Source organism: Tamandua tetradactyla, chromosome 13 (assembly GCF_023851605.1).
Source record: "Tamandua tetradactyla isolate mTamTet1 chromosome 13, mTamTet1.pri, whole genome shotgun sequence".
NCBI lineage: Eukaryota > Metazoa > Chordata > Mammalia > Pilosa > Myrmecophagidae > Tamandua > Tamandua tetradactyla.
In genome coordinates this window covers 54,049,571-54,062,787 of record NC_135339.1, presented here as the reverse complement: position 1 = coordinate 54,062,787, position 13,217 = coordinate 54,049,571, and the positions used below count along the sequence as shown (strand labels likewise).

The window sequence follows — 13,217 nt, the reverse complement described above, 5'->3', positions numbered from 1 at the left end:
AGATTTATTTAATCCAGCCCTTAGAAAGCTTGAGTGCTTGCCTTACTCCTTCATTTGGGAGAGTAAAACGTAGGGCATTCTTCCCTACTTTGAGTCCCATCCTGAGCTAAGTGGTAGAAGAGACACCAGCACTGAATTGAGTCTCTCAGTATGTAACATAAGCTATGACAAGGACTGAAGTGGTCATTTTCAGGATTGTAGAATTTCAATCTATCCCTTTCATCTATATGAAAGAATATGCAGTTCTCTGGACTCTTCTTTTTTTCATTTACCACACTTAAGATGAAGGGGAGTCCTTCATCGATGTCTATCTCAGGTCCTTTTTTAACACAATAAAAGTAATTCCTCAAAATTTCATTTTAAAAAGGGGACTCTGAAGAGGAAAACTATCAGTTTTCCAGATCCTTTCTGACTTAGTGATGTATTGGTCTATATGATATGGTAAAGTAGAAGGTAAACACAGATGCACAGGTAGCCTTTTAGCCAGCAGGAAGTGGTTTTCTGTCTATCACTGTAAGGCAACCAGGTGGAGGATGCTTTTTTATATTGTCAGAGCAATGTGAAGGGTAATTTAAATCCTCCAGTTACAGCATGTAATAGTCAGATTTGAATATTTAATAGTTAGTACCAGCAAACTATTAAAGGACCATTACCTAAATGTTTCATTTAACAACAATCCACTTGTTTTTCAACATTTTAAAAAGACAGTTAAGATAAATTTTAAATGCTAAAAAGAAAGTGTCAAACTTTATAAAATGTGGTTTGTAAAAACTACCTCTATTTCATAGATTGTTAATAGGAGATTTCTTTGATAATTTGTAGCTCAGTCAGCTCTCACCAGCAGCAGCTCTGATGGAATCCAGCCTGTGGACAGGTCTTATTTGACCCAGGCAGTGTTAATAGTTCAGTCTCTTAAGCAGGGCCTGTAGTTGTCAGTATTCCACAGACCCTGTCTCTCTCTAAGAATTGCTCTAGAAGAATTTGTATTTGGGACCTGGATGACATCTGCAAGCCCTTGAGTTTAACCTCTGCTGCATATTACAGAAAATTTGACCAATTCTAGAAAAATAATGACAGTCCCTTCCCCCTCCCCCCCCAAAAAAAGTTTTAATGGTAAGTACAGTCTTAATCACTAGTACCAGGAAATATTGTAAATTATAACCCTAAATTCTTAAAATCTTGCTTATATTGACTGTATTGTTTTTTTGAATCCACACAGTCTTATCTGTCATCTGTTTTTATTTTATAGTCATATCCCATGGTATTGCAGTACCGACCAAGAATTGATTTCGGTTAGACCAAGGGGCCTAGATCCCACTGAGATGAATCCTGCACTATTTGTTTACTCATCGACAGATTGCACAATGAACGATGTGTTGACTAGAGGGACACAACCAGATTTTCAGCATGCAAATAAGGCCATTGTCTGTCTCTAAATTGTCAGTTGCATCTATGTTGTTTCTATTCAGAACAAACCAAGTGCCATTCTGCTACTGACCTGTCTGCATTTGTGCTGTCTCACAGTGTGCAAGTCTTAGCTGAAATCAGTTAGTTGCACAGCCATGATTCAGCCTTCTGAATATTTTGCTTGCCTGTTCCAAGATTGTTCTAATGTTTTATTACACTAGTAAAATGGCTCAATCTTTGTGGTGTTGCAGTTTTCACATACTTAAATTTTATCAATTCTTGTTTAGAGTACTGTACAAGAAATTAATAATTATATCTTGAAATTATTTTGTATGGGAAATATATTTAGAAAAGTGATTTTTGAGCCACAGTCTTGTTCTTGGTAAGCTTTTTGTGTACAAAATAGTTCACTCTTGAGTGTGCAAGTCCTTTTACTAAGAATTCCAATTATTCTTTAACATTAGAGTACATCATACGTATAGACATTTTAAGTTGTCTGTCTAGTCTACCAATTGCACAAGGAAGGCCTGTTAGCCCTCCAGACTGAAATTGTATGTGACTTCTTGGAGAATTGAAGTAAAATTCACAACCATTCAAACAGTTGGCAGCTGATCATATTTACTGCTGGTAAGATTAATGTGTAAGAAAGATTAATCTTCTTTCATAATGCCTTATGACAAGTGGGTGCTGCTTCATGAAAATTCATTGTATAGCTCATTTTATGTATGTATCATTATGTTGCTGTTCTCATTTAATAAGTCTGTTGTTTTTCTTTTTAAGTTGGCCTTAGGTGTGTGTCATTGTGGCATGCAGAGGGTTATGATGATTTTAAATATTAGGATTTTTAGAGCAGGTAGCATTAGCTTTTTTACGGATTTCAAGTCTCAAAGCAGATGTGGATTAAAATTGTTAGTTAACTATCACATTTCCAAACCAAATGCATAAAATCGAGTACGTGCAGTATAGTAGATGAATATACTAACCAAAATCAATGGTTTGAGGACATTTCATTTTAGATCCTGTAGTAATCAGGGGGAAATGGGATTATTGTTGTTTATATACGAGTTCATTAAGGTCAGAGCTGTGATAATGTCCTTGATTTTTGCCATTTTGTTAAGTCTTCCATTCATTTTGAGATTAGTTTGCAAGTCAACGAAAGTCTTGTTACCTTAAATTATAGAGAACTTTATTCTAAACCTTTTAAAGTTTGCAACTGTTTTAAAATAACTTCTTTGGAAATTGTTTTATCAGTTGCTCTGAAATAAACAAGTTAGCCTCTAAAACTTAGGAAAAAATCTTGGAAGTTAGGAAGAATATATGTTTTAGAAATCTGACACAACGTGTGTGTTACACAAGTAGTTTTGTTTTTTTAACTGTATACACAGTATAGATACATTACAATTTCCAGTAAAATGCATCACAACATAATGCCTTCTGAATCTCAAAATAGTTCTTAGAAATAAAACATTGAACAGCTCTAAAAAACAGAAAATACAGCTAAAATCTTAATGCATTTCACAGTATAAAAGGCTGAAACTTCATAATAACTATCTTTTCATAATTTCCTTTGTTCAACTCAAAATGTCTATTTTAAAGTTTTCTGTTGTAGCTGTTGTTGTTCTGACTTTTGTGAAAAAGGTTATGGCACTACTTTCTTAACTTCATTTTAGTCAGATCGTATTTGTTCTTGGAAGGACTCCCAAGCAAAATTTAAAAGTAAATTTTCTTTAATTTGACTGGTTATTAGAACAGACCTCCTCTCTTAACCAAAAGCTGAATTTACTATCCAGCTACAGAAATTATTGTCTATGCTGTGAAACTGTTCCCTGATATCCCTAAGAAATGAGAAAATTTATTATAAATTCATACATCTAGGTCAGTGATTAAAATGGTGTTTTACATATGAAGTTAATTTAACTCAAAATGAATGAGTGCATTTTAAAAACCACAAATAAGACTTAGATGTTTTTTAATTCCCAGCCAAAAACATGTGGCCTTAAATGAGTTTTATATATATGGCTTCTTTAAAATTGGCCAGTTGTCTGAGCATACTTAGTTTCATTATTTACCAAGGAAATATATAGGAAACAATTATGGAATTGAGAACACTTTTATATAAAATTCCTTATTTATTGCTAATGTGTTAATATTTTTATTGCAATGCAATGGAATATGTGCCAAAACGCGTGGAAACCATAAAGAACATTAGTTGTCATTTGGGGAAGGGTACACAATATATATTGGTCCTGAGTGATTCAGTACAGAACTGCTTTGACTGACCTCTTTGGTATATTCAACTATGACTTTCCAAGTATGGACTTCTTTTTTGTCTATTTATATTCTAATTCCTCAGTAGTTACTTATCCCCTAAGTCAGGTTTTAGAATTTGCAAGAAACCAGGTATAGGAAAGGTATGTACAGGCAACTTTTGTGGTTAGCTTTATATATTTAGGGTGCTGATAAGACATACTATATAAATAACCTACAGGAATAATCATCTGAGTCTTTAAAATCAGAGAAAAAATTAAACTTTTCCTTTAACCTGTTGTTTCTTAAGCAATAAACTGAAAGAACTTGACTCTGTAAAAAGTTCCGTAATCAGTTTTTATCTGCCTTAGAAATCATAGTTGTAAAAGAGTCAAGGAACCTTGGACAATGAATGCATATGGTTAATAGACATCACTTTAATTGAAATAATCACATCAGTTAATAGGAAAATCAGAATATGGCCTTTTCTTTAGATTTAACAAGAAACGTTTTAGAAGTTAAAAAAATAAACTGAAAAGTTTATTGATGAGGTAATATTCAGTCATTCAGTCTGGGTGCAATAACTAGGGTAATGTCTTTTAACTACTTTTTAAAAAGTGTTATTATTCATTGAAAATCTATCCCATACTAATGTTCCACATTTTATAAATGTAATGAGTATGCTCAACTATATACATTAAAATGTAACCTAAATTTAAACGGAATCTTTGAGAAAAAGCTAGGTGTGTTGTTAATATTGTGAACTGTTTAGCTTTATTGAAAATATTTAAGAGAAAGTGCCTCATTGCTAAAGTGCATTTTTGTTTTAGATTTACTGCAGAAATTGAGTTTTCTGTACCTGTCTCTTTTGTATGGTTTCATACCTAAATAGGCACTCATAAGTTACAGTAATCTCTTTTTGAAAGACTTACATAAAAATAAATAGATATCGCCAAAGACACTTTACTGTTCATTATTAACCATGTTGGAAGAACAATTTTAACAGGGGGTTGGAAATTTTTAGATTGCAATTTAATTTTATATAGTTAAGCAATAACCTTGATTGATTGCTAAAATATTCACCAAAAAGGCTCTAACTTAATTTTCTTGGTAAGATCAGTCAAATGCAGTTTTCTTGCAATAATCAGAGCATACTTCCTTTCACATATGTTCAGTGTATTTCAGCACCATGAGACAGATATTAGGAAGCCTGACGATGAGAAAGAGAAACTTAACAAATAACCTCCTCTTAGATAATAAGCCAGAGAAATTTATATTTTGAAAAGAAAACTGAAATTTGAGATTTTAGATTTTAATTTGAGAAGCATTTTATTCTCTGGAGGCAGTATAAAATAAAATGGTATTTATTTAGTTCCTGGGGTCTTAGTGATCTGAAAAATCTTATTAAAGAAACACTTTGGTAAAAATGTTGATATGCTTACTTTTATAAAAAAATAGCATGTTCTATTGGACTTACGCAAGTGCTTTTTCTGTATTCAAAAGCAAAAATTTTATAAGGGTCAGGGTTTTGATTTTTTCCTTAATAAACAACTCTGTCTTGTTTCTCAGAAATTGCTTTATTGTTAAAATTTGGCAAAATGGGTCACAAACCAAGAGCAGTATATACATTAAGAGGGAGTTGTAAACTCTCCTTAGACCGTTCTCCTTGGAAGTCCATGCTTTGGGCCACCTTAAAGGGAGAAGCTCATTTATGAAATCATTCTGAAAGCCCCCTAGGTAAACCTTCTTGAATAGGATAAAAATAAGGATGCACATCTTATTCCATGCTCTGGTTTATCATAATGAATGTTCTAGTAGATTAAGCTTAATACCAGTAAGATGTTGATTGTAGGAATTTCAGAAATTAATGTTTGCCATAATTGTAACTGCAATGCTTGGAATGCTATTGAAATGCTCTTTTCATTTTAAGATATATATATCCCAATAATTTGAGGAGCTCTAAGGAATATAAAAATGTCTGCTAGATCTGGTTTATAAAATGTTGAAAAATATTAAATACATTGCAGACTCAAATCCTTTCAAAGCACAAAATTACCTACTATTTCTGGATTTACTTGATATACTTTGTTCAGTAGAAGATATCATATTGAAAGTTCATAGAAATGTAATTAAATAAGCGTTACAGGGTTTTTATAATTTTGTTTTTCTTAAATCAATGGCATTTTCCCAACAATTTAAAAGTGGTTCTCTACCTGGTGTAATGTAGTTTTCACAAATAGTTGTGTTTACTTGCTGGACTTACTGTATTTTCAAATAGACTATTAAAACAACTGAGCACTTCCTTTTCAGAAAGTTATAAAATTAAACTTTAAATTATTATTATTTTAAATGCTCATAAAATGTGTCTGTCTGCTTGTTATGCCCCTTTTTCTAAGATTCAAAACAGACTGATTTCTCAGAAATGCTTTTTCATTTTAATCATCTTTAAATCTAGGATCAAGTGAAAACAGATATTGTTAAATACAGGGTCTGTCTAGTTTTCTTCCTTCTTTATAGAGCTTCATGGAGTAAGAAACTAATCTAGTATAGATGAAGATGAAATATGTCTGGGTAGTAGAGAGATAGTAAACAGATTAAATTATTTATTCACACATATCGCATCATCAGTCCACCGAAGCAGGAGTTCTATACGTTAAAAACATAATGGGATCAGCCTAAAATTGTTTGGGGTCGGTTTTCTTTTGTATTTTTTAGAATGGGGGTGGGGGCCTAAGTGTCCTTATGAAGCTGTGGTCCAAGACAAGAGCTTGTGGGGGGAGAGTACCAGTGTTCTGCTGCTTTCCTGCATCTGGTCAACACAACAGTGATCATCAGTTTTTAATATAGTAGCCCTCAAAATAAATACAAGTATCATAGAATATATCGTAAAGTTATGTTGCTAATTTTCTTTTAAAATATAAAATATTTTAAGCTTTTTGTCAAAAGTGGTAACATCTTAATACAGATAAAAACCTTTTTGTGGTTGTAAGATTTAGCTTATAAATCATTCAAATTGAAGTGAAAGAATTACCAGGTCATTGTTAATGACTTAGTCTATTAAGAATATATGTATTTTTGTAAAGGAAAAGCACTTGTAGATATTTAATCAGTATAAGATATATGTCTGTTTTGCAGAAATAAAATGCTGCTTAGAGATTCTCTTTAAATATTTTTTATTTTTGTGCTCAAATGTATTTTCTGTTGATCTATGGAATGTTCTGTACAAAGCTGTATGGTTGTACTGTTGGGCTAGATGCATTTTTTTTCCTAAATCTGAACTTAGCCAAGTATATTTGACCATGTTAAAAAAATAGATCTTTGTTATTAAAAATTTGATTGCATAATTTATTGTTGTTTGTCATCTTTAATATTAGTAGTTGTAGATTGTAACAACCCTTCAAATGTCTCCTTTAAATACTATACCTGTAACAAATTTTATTGAAATTTGAGTATTTTAGATGACAAATATTTTCTAAAGATTCTTCAGCTGTTTAGTTTTAAGATGTCAGACTGCCCCTCAAGTAATACTTAACATGTATACACACACGCACATGTGCTTTAGAAGAATTTATTTCATTAGATGAACCAAATCCAAAGAACCTTTTGAAAGTAATTGAGAATCACAGAAAGGCCAAATAGATTACAAGAAAAACTGCTTCTTTCAGCTGATTAGATAACTTTGTTTTATTAAAACCTTCCATGTACACTTTTGCCTCAGGAATTCTATTTAGGCTAAAAGCAAGACTAAGGATGCTTTTAGCCTAAGGAGGAAGAAGAGTGCGAAACCCCTATGTCTGCCCCATTGTTACTTTGATTCCTAAAACTTTGACCTATGCTAGTGGTATCATGGAGGTGTTTGGAAACCCAAATTGTTTAGTGAGATATGAAAAGCAGTTTTTCCTCTGAACAGGATTTGCTTCCTTCCATCTTTTAGCTTCACCCTCTTCACAGCTGCTGCAGAATTGGGAAGATTGTTAAGGATTGTGTATGGAAAATGCTGACAAAGTACCACATGTTACCTTCATTCAGCACATGTCATTGGTCAGAACTCAGCAGGTAGAGAGGAGTATTACATTCCACCTAGAACTGAAAATCTGTAGTGCCAGACTCTGCTTTTTATGTAGCCAGACAATTTGCAGGACAGTATTTTCTGGAAGCCATCTGGAGTCCTATTTGACACCCAAACTCCTGTCATGGGATTCGGGATGCAAGGATTGCTACCCTAACTGTCGAATGGAGAATCATGCCCAGAAAGGAGCAGTAGCTTCACCAGAGTCATCACCACCAGCTCCCGTCAAAGCCTTGCTCGTCCTCACAAAGCCTTGCTTATTCTACAAAGCTCAGTTCAGATCCCTTCACCTTACGCAGCTTATCCAAACTTTCTCCCTCTTCTGTAAAATACTTAGCTCTTATATGGCAACCACAGTAACTGACGTATACTTGTCCTCCTGTTAAATTTTGAGCTTTGAGAGGGATGTTGGCAGTCACAGTAGTATTCCCACTCTCATACATACATTTGTAAAGTAACTGGCACCAGTAAAACCTTAGTGAAAGAAACCAGATTTCAGAAGGCCATTGAGGGATGCTGACAAAGGCCTTCTGCAATTTCTCCCAAGTCTCCTTTACCCATACTGGTGCCATCTCTTACCTTCAGGACTTTTGTATGGTATTTGAAAGGTTCAAAATGCCAGGTGGGCATTTCTCCACTTAAGAAATAGACTGCCTGCTTCTGTTAACTGAAGTTCCAATACTAAAGATTCACTCCTTTGGGTTGACAGCAATTTCTCTCACAGAGTAAGCCCTTTCAGAAAGTGTGAGCCGTTGGAGCAAGTCCTTAGTCACACCGCTTTGGTGAGACACAAATGAGGTGACAAGCTAAGGATTGGCTTGCATGATCATTAGTCTGTGGACGTGCTTGAAACCAAGGGTGCGAGTAGAACCCCTGGTCCAGGGGCAAATAGCACCTTTAAGAAAGGGAGCAGATTGCATGAGGCAATATCTACCAAGGTAAACAAGATGGTGAGTGATAAATCATCAGATTTACAAGCTTTCAGGGGCACTACTTAGTTCACCTTTCAAACGAGCTTTCCTCTTCACTATTGGCCCTTAAACTCTATGAGGGTAGAAACTGTCATTCTTTTCCTACCCCATCCCCGGCATCATGTAACACCAGTAAATACTTGTATAAATGGGTGAAGAAGTAAATGCATCCCATTCAGAGCCTTGGCTCTGGCACAGTAGTCGTGTTTCCCCAGTGATCTTCTCCCAGTCATTGCTCACATGGGGGTGTCTTAGGAGTTCGCAGCAGGCCTCTCCTTTTCCCTCTCTTTTCTCCTTTTCTCTCCCTCCCTTTTCTCCCCCCCCCCCCCCAAATTATCTCAAGCAAGCCCTCAGGTCCTGAGATATATTGGGAGCAAAGTCAGTGCGTTCATCCTGGACATGGCTTGGCACACAGATCCAAGAAGGCCAAACAGCTTACCACCCAGGGCAGCGCGTGCCCTCCTCCACCCCCAGCTCTAGATGGCCAGCTCACAACTTGGCAGTGGTTGCCAGGGGAAGGAGGTAGAAGCAAAATAGGGTGGATAAGGCAGTGCAAATCCGTCCTGACTCTTAAAAAAGAAACAGGAGCCATTCTTCTTTTCTCTCTACTATTTCCTCTGTGTGTATGTGTATTTTCCAGCTTTGTCATCATCTCCTTTCTTCTTGCGTTTTATTTTCCCTCTTGAGTTTTCTCCCCTTTTTCTTCTCTGCCTTGCGCTTAAACATTACTTTTCTATTCCCGTGTCTCTTTTCTTTACCCACTCTCTATTCTCAACCACTGCTAACATTCTCCCTTCCTTTCCTCATCCATTTTTTCCCCTGCTTTTTTCTCCTTATCTCTGTTGCCCATTCCTTTCTGTCATTTCATGTACACTGAATACTTTATCTTTACCTCATTCTCTGATTCTTTGTCCCTGTTTTCCTTCTCTTCCAGGTCCAATCCTTCTTTCCTTTTGGTCTCCCTCTGCCTTACCCCAGGCAGCCCTCCTGCTATGCTCCTACTTCCCTCCACAGACCAGATTTCCTTTCACTTCTCATGTTACACAGAGTAGAAGAATGGAACAGCAGAGAGCACCTCTGAGAAGTAACCAAACGTATCCTTCAATAGATGCCACCACCCTCCAGCTAGACTCTTCCTGATGAGGTCCAGGACCAGCACAGTAGCCTCTCTCAAAGGGTAAGAAAACCAAATGGCATCCAACAGATCTGGATTCAAACATAGAGTCAGTGTATTGTATAACTGAGCAATTAATTCACCTCACTGAGCTTCAGTTTCCCCATGGGTAAAGCAGGATTTATAATACTTATCCCATAGGTTTGTGGAGGAACTAAATGCCAGATTAAATACTCAGAGCAATATTAGAGGAAACAGTAAAGGACAGCACAGCTATTTCAATCTCGTATCTTATTGTCTGCCGATCTTAGTTACATTAATGTCCTGTCTTTGACTTGCTTTAGAGCTAAAATGCTGCCAAGTAAATCAAGTCATGCCTCACTAGAACTATTCCAATAGCATGGTAGCCCCTAAAACGTGTCCCCACTGAATGTGTTAATAATAAAGCACCTAGCACAGGACCCGGCACATAGCAGGTACTTTACCAATGTCTCCCCCTCCCCTCTACTCCCATGTAATCACCTGAACAGATCTATAAGCGGGTATAGCCCAATCTTAATGATGTGAAAGCAAAGCTAAATAACTTGCAAACAATCACCAGGGGTGTATTTAGATCTTCACTGATTCTAAGGGTGGTCCTGTTCTCTGGGGTGCTGGCTTTTGGGTCTGGGGCCTGAGACCTCTGGAGGAGACTGCTCTCAGGCCTACCTGCCCACTCCAGGACAGAGAGCATAGAGGATAAACACTTGGAGGCCAGGGTGTGCCTAAGAAGACACCATGTACTTCTTTCACACGGTCAGCACATATTTTTGAGCACCCACTAGGTACCAGGCTCTGTGCTAGGCTCTGGGAATGTGGCAGTGAGCTACTCAGATTCCACCTTTACCCCAGTGTCACCTTTCTAGGATGGGGGTGGGTCATTGGGAGTAACAGATATTAAACAAAGACGATAAATACATAACGAGTGGTCAGGGTTCTGAAGAAAATAAATACTATGAGAAAGATGGGAGGTCCAAACCTTTCTGGAAAGGTGATGGTTAGATTGAGACCTGAGAGATGAGCTGGAGCCAGCCAGGCAAAGAGCAGGAGCAAGGGCAGTCCTCAGAAAGAAATAGCAATAAAGAGCTCGGTGCAGTCGAGTAACTGCAGAAAACCAGCATGGCTATAGTGGAATGACGAGGACAAGAGGGATGGGAGAGGACTCAGGAGAAGTAAGCAGAGGCCATGTAGACTCTGAGGCCATATTTAAAAACGTGCGTTTTATTCTGATCACAATAGGAAGCCACTGGGGAATTTAAAGCAAGGGATTGACATCATCTTATTTATACTTTTGAATTATCACTCTGGATGCTTTGTGGAGGATAGATTATGAAAGGTAGGGGGTAGAATAGAAAAAAGGAAAGAGGTGAAATGCTTAGTTCAGAAGTTTAGGTAAGAAAAACAAAAGGGTCCCAGACCATCGTCAGTGGTACTCAAGATGAAAGTAAGTGGTGAAGGAGAAAGGTAGGTTTCTTTGCACATTCCACCCCCTGCTCCAGCCCCAATATGTCTAAATTCAGTGTACCCTAAGTTATTAGGTCAGGGGTGAAAATCTAGAAGGGGTGGGAGGAAAATTCAGACCAAGAGGATGGGAAGACAACAGAGACCAGGAGAGGAGCAGCTACACCCAACTCCCCCTGCTTCCTTAGGATGGAAGGAAGGGATGGAAGAAAAGGTGGCAGGAGCTGTAGAAGGGAGGTGGATTTTGAGCAGGTGAGAGAGACCATCCTGAAATGCCTTCCCCACTCACCCCATCCAGGGCCTGGGAGCCGGCTGCCTTGTCCAAGCACCTCCCGTGCTCAGCTCCTACCCACCGCTGAGAGCGAGTCCCCGCCCCCTCTTCTGGGAGGACTTCTTCAGTAGTCCCCCACCCCCACACTTGTTGCTTGCTCTTTCTCTGTAGTTCTGACCCATCCCCTATCCTATCACAGGCATTGGAGTAGTATAGCCCTGGATTCTAGTTTTGATCCCACCTCTGATTAACTGAAAGGATGGGTAAATTGCATAATTTCTCCTCAATGGTAAATTGGAAACTAATGTAACTACATCAAGGCAGCAGAACTCATGAAATGCAATGAAAACACCTGTTTATTTATGTCTCTCACACAGTCCCTTGATGACTGGATGGCAATTTCAGAAGGCCTTGTGACTTTTCAGCACACTTTAAATCACAAAACACAATCTCAATTCAGAAATTAGAATGTCCAGTTCAGTAGATTAAATCAACGCTTCAGTATTCACTCCAAGATATCACTTCTTCCCCCGCTCCTGGCCAGGTCATAGTACAGGGTCACCTACCTTCCAGAAATGGAGGGTGGCCATTGTCTGCCCTTTTCCTACCCTTCCTGGTTGTGCACGGTGGGCAAAAAGGGGATCCACAGTGCCGCAGGATGGGTTGTAAGCTGACGCCAAGCTCTCCAGGCCTGGCTGATATTAAAAGCTCCCTCTCTGCAAACATTCAAGGTGAGCTGCCACTCACCCTGCCACAGCACATGCCCTTATTCCAGTGGGCTGTTACTGTAACCCTCTGCTTCTATTCCAGGGGTACACCCCACCACCTCTTCCTGTAGAGGTTTACCTTCATGCAGGTTTCCATCTTGTGTAGCTCGTAGCTGATTTTCCTACTGCAGGCCTCTCTCCTGGCCCCAGAGATTCAGGCGACATTGACGCACTGGCAAAACCAGGTCTATGTTTCTTACCCGGAGAGCAGAAGCCCACCTGCCTCTCCCTGCGTGATGCCTCAGGCTGAGAGCCACAGTCTCCTGCCTTTGGATTTCTCTGTGGGTGTTGACCCCAGGCAGTGTGCCCCCATAATGCAGGTGACCCATAGCAGGCCTTTGAAGGGGTGCTGTTGAGGCTCCACCTCCCTGATGCTTGGTGAAAGGGAAGCACCCCTTCCTCACCACCTTGAGGGATGGTGTTCAGAGCACAGCACACACCATGGAAACTTTTCTCATAAACTACTCACACACAGACACACACACTTAATTCCTGGAGTGTTTCTTTGAAAATGTGAAGGACAGTCCCAGCTGACCAAGTAACCAGAGTCCTTGGGCAGTTTGCCATCACCAGGTATGAGCAGATTCCTCCACTTGCCTCTCTTCCACCTCCATGTCCAATGTGACCAGGTCACCCAGGTCCCCAGGAAAGCATGGCTCTCTCCATGGTCGCCTCGACCAGAGGGAAGACGACTCATAGCTCTTCTGCCATATTATAACCCCTGATGCCAAAACCAGATGAAAAGAGACCTTCCTGTGCCCTGACTTGTGGTATACAGTCCAGACTAAGGGCCTGCCGCCAGCCCCGTGGGACTCTCAAAACAGCTGCCTTCTGGGAGCCAAGGGCTGGAACTGAACAGGGAGAAAGTGAA

At 38.6% G+C, this 13,217-nt stretch overlaps 1 protein-coding gene across 12 annotated transcripts in view; it reads left to right on the top strand.

Annotated features, from left to right (window-relative positions):
• Nucleotides 1-13,217, top strand: part of PCGF5 (polycomb group ring finger 5) — a 245,976-nt gene that overhangs the window by 113,625 nt on the left and 119,134 nt on the right. For 3 of the 12 annotated variants that reach the window (XM_077125474.1, XM_077125470.1, XM_077125471.1), the window contains one exon: nt 9,742-9,871. The exons of 7 other annotated variants lie outside the window; for them this stretch is intronic. In XM_077125474.1, coding sequence (XP_076981589.1) covers nt 9,742-9,834 — 93 coding nt within the window. In that variant the 3' untranslated portion in view covers nt 9,835-9,871. Of the gene's footprint in view, nt 1-1,249; nt 6,016-9,741; nt 9,872-13,217 lie in introns of those variants that run through there. 2 more of the 12 variants (XM_077125476.1, XM_077125473.1) reach the window with 1 other exon arrangement.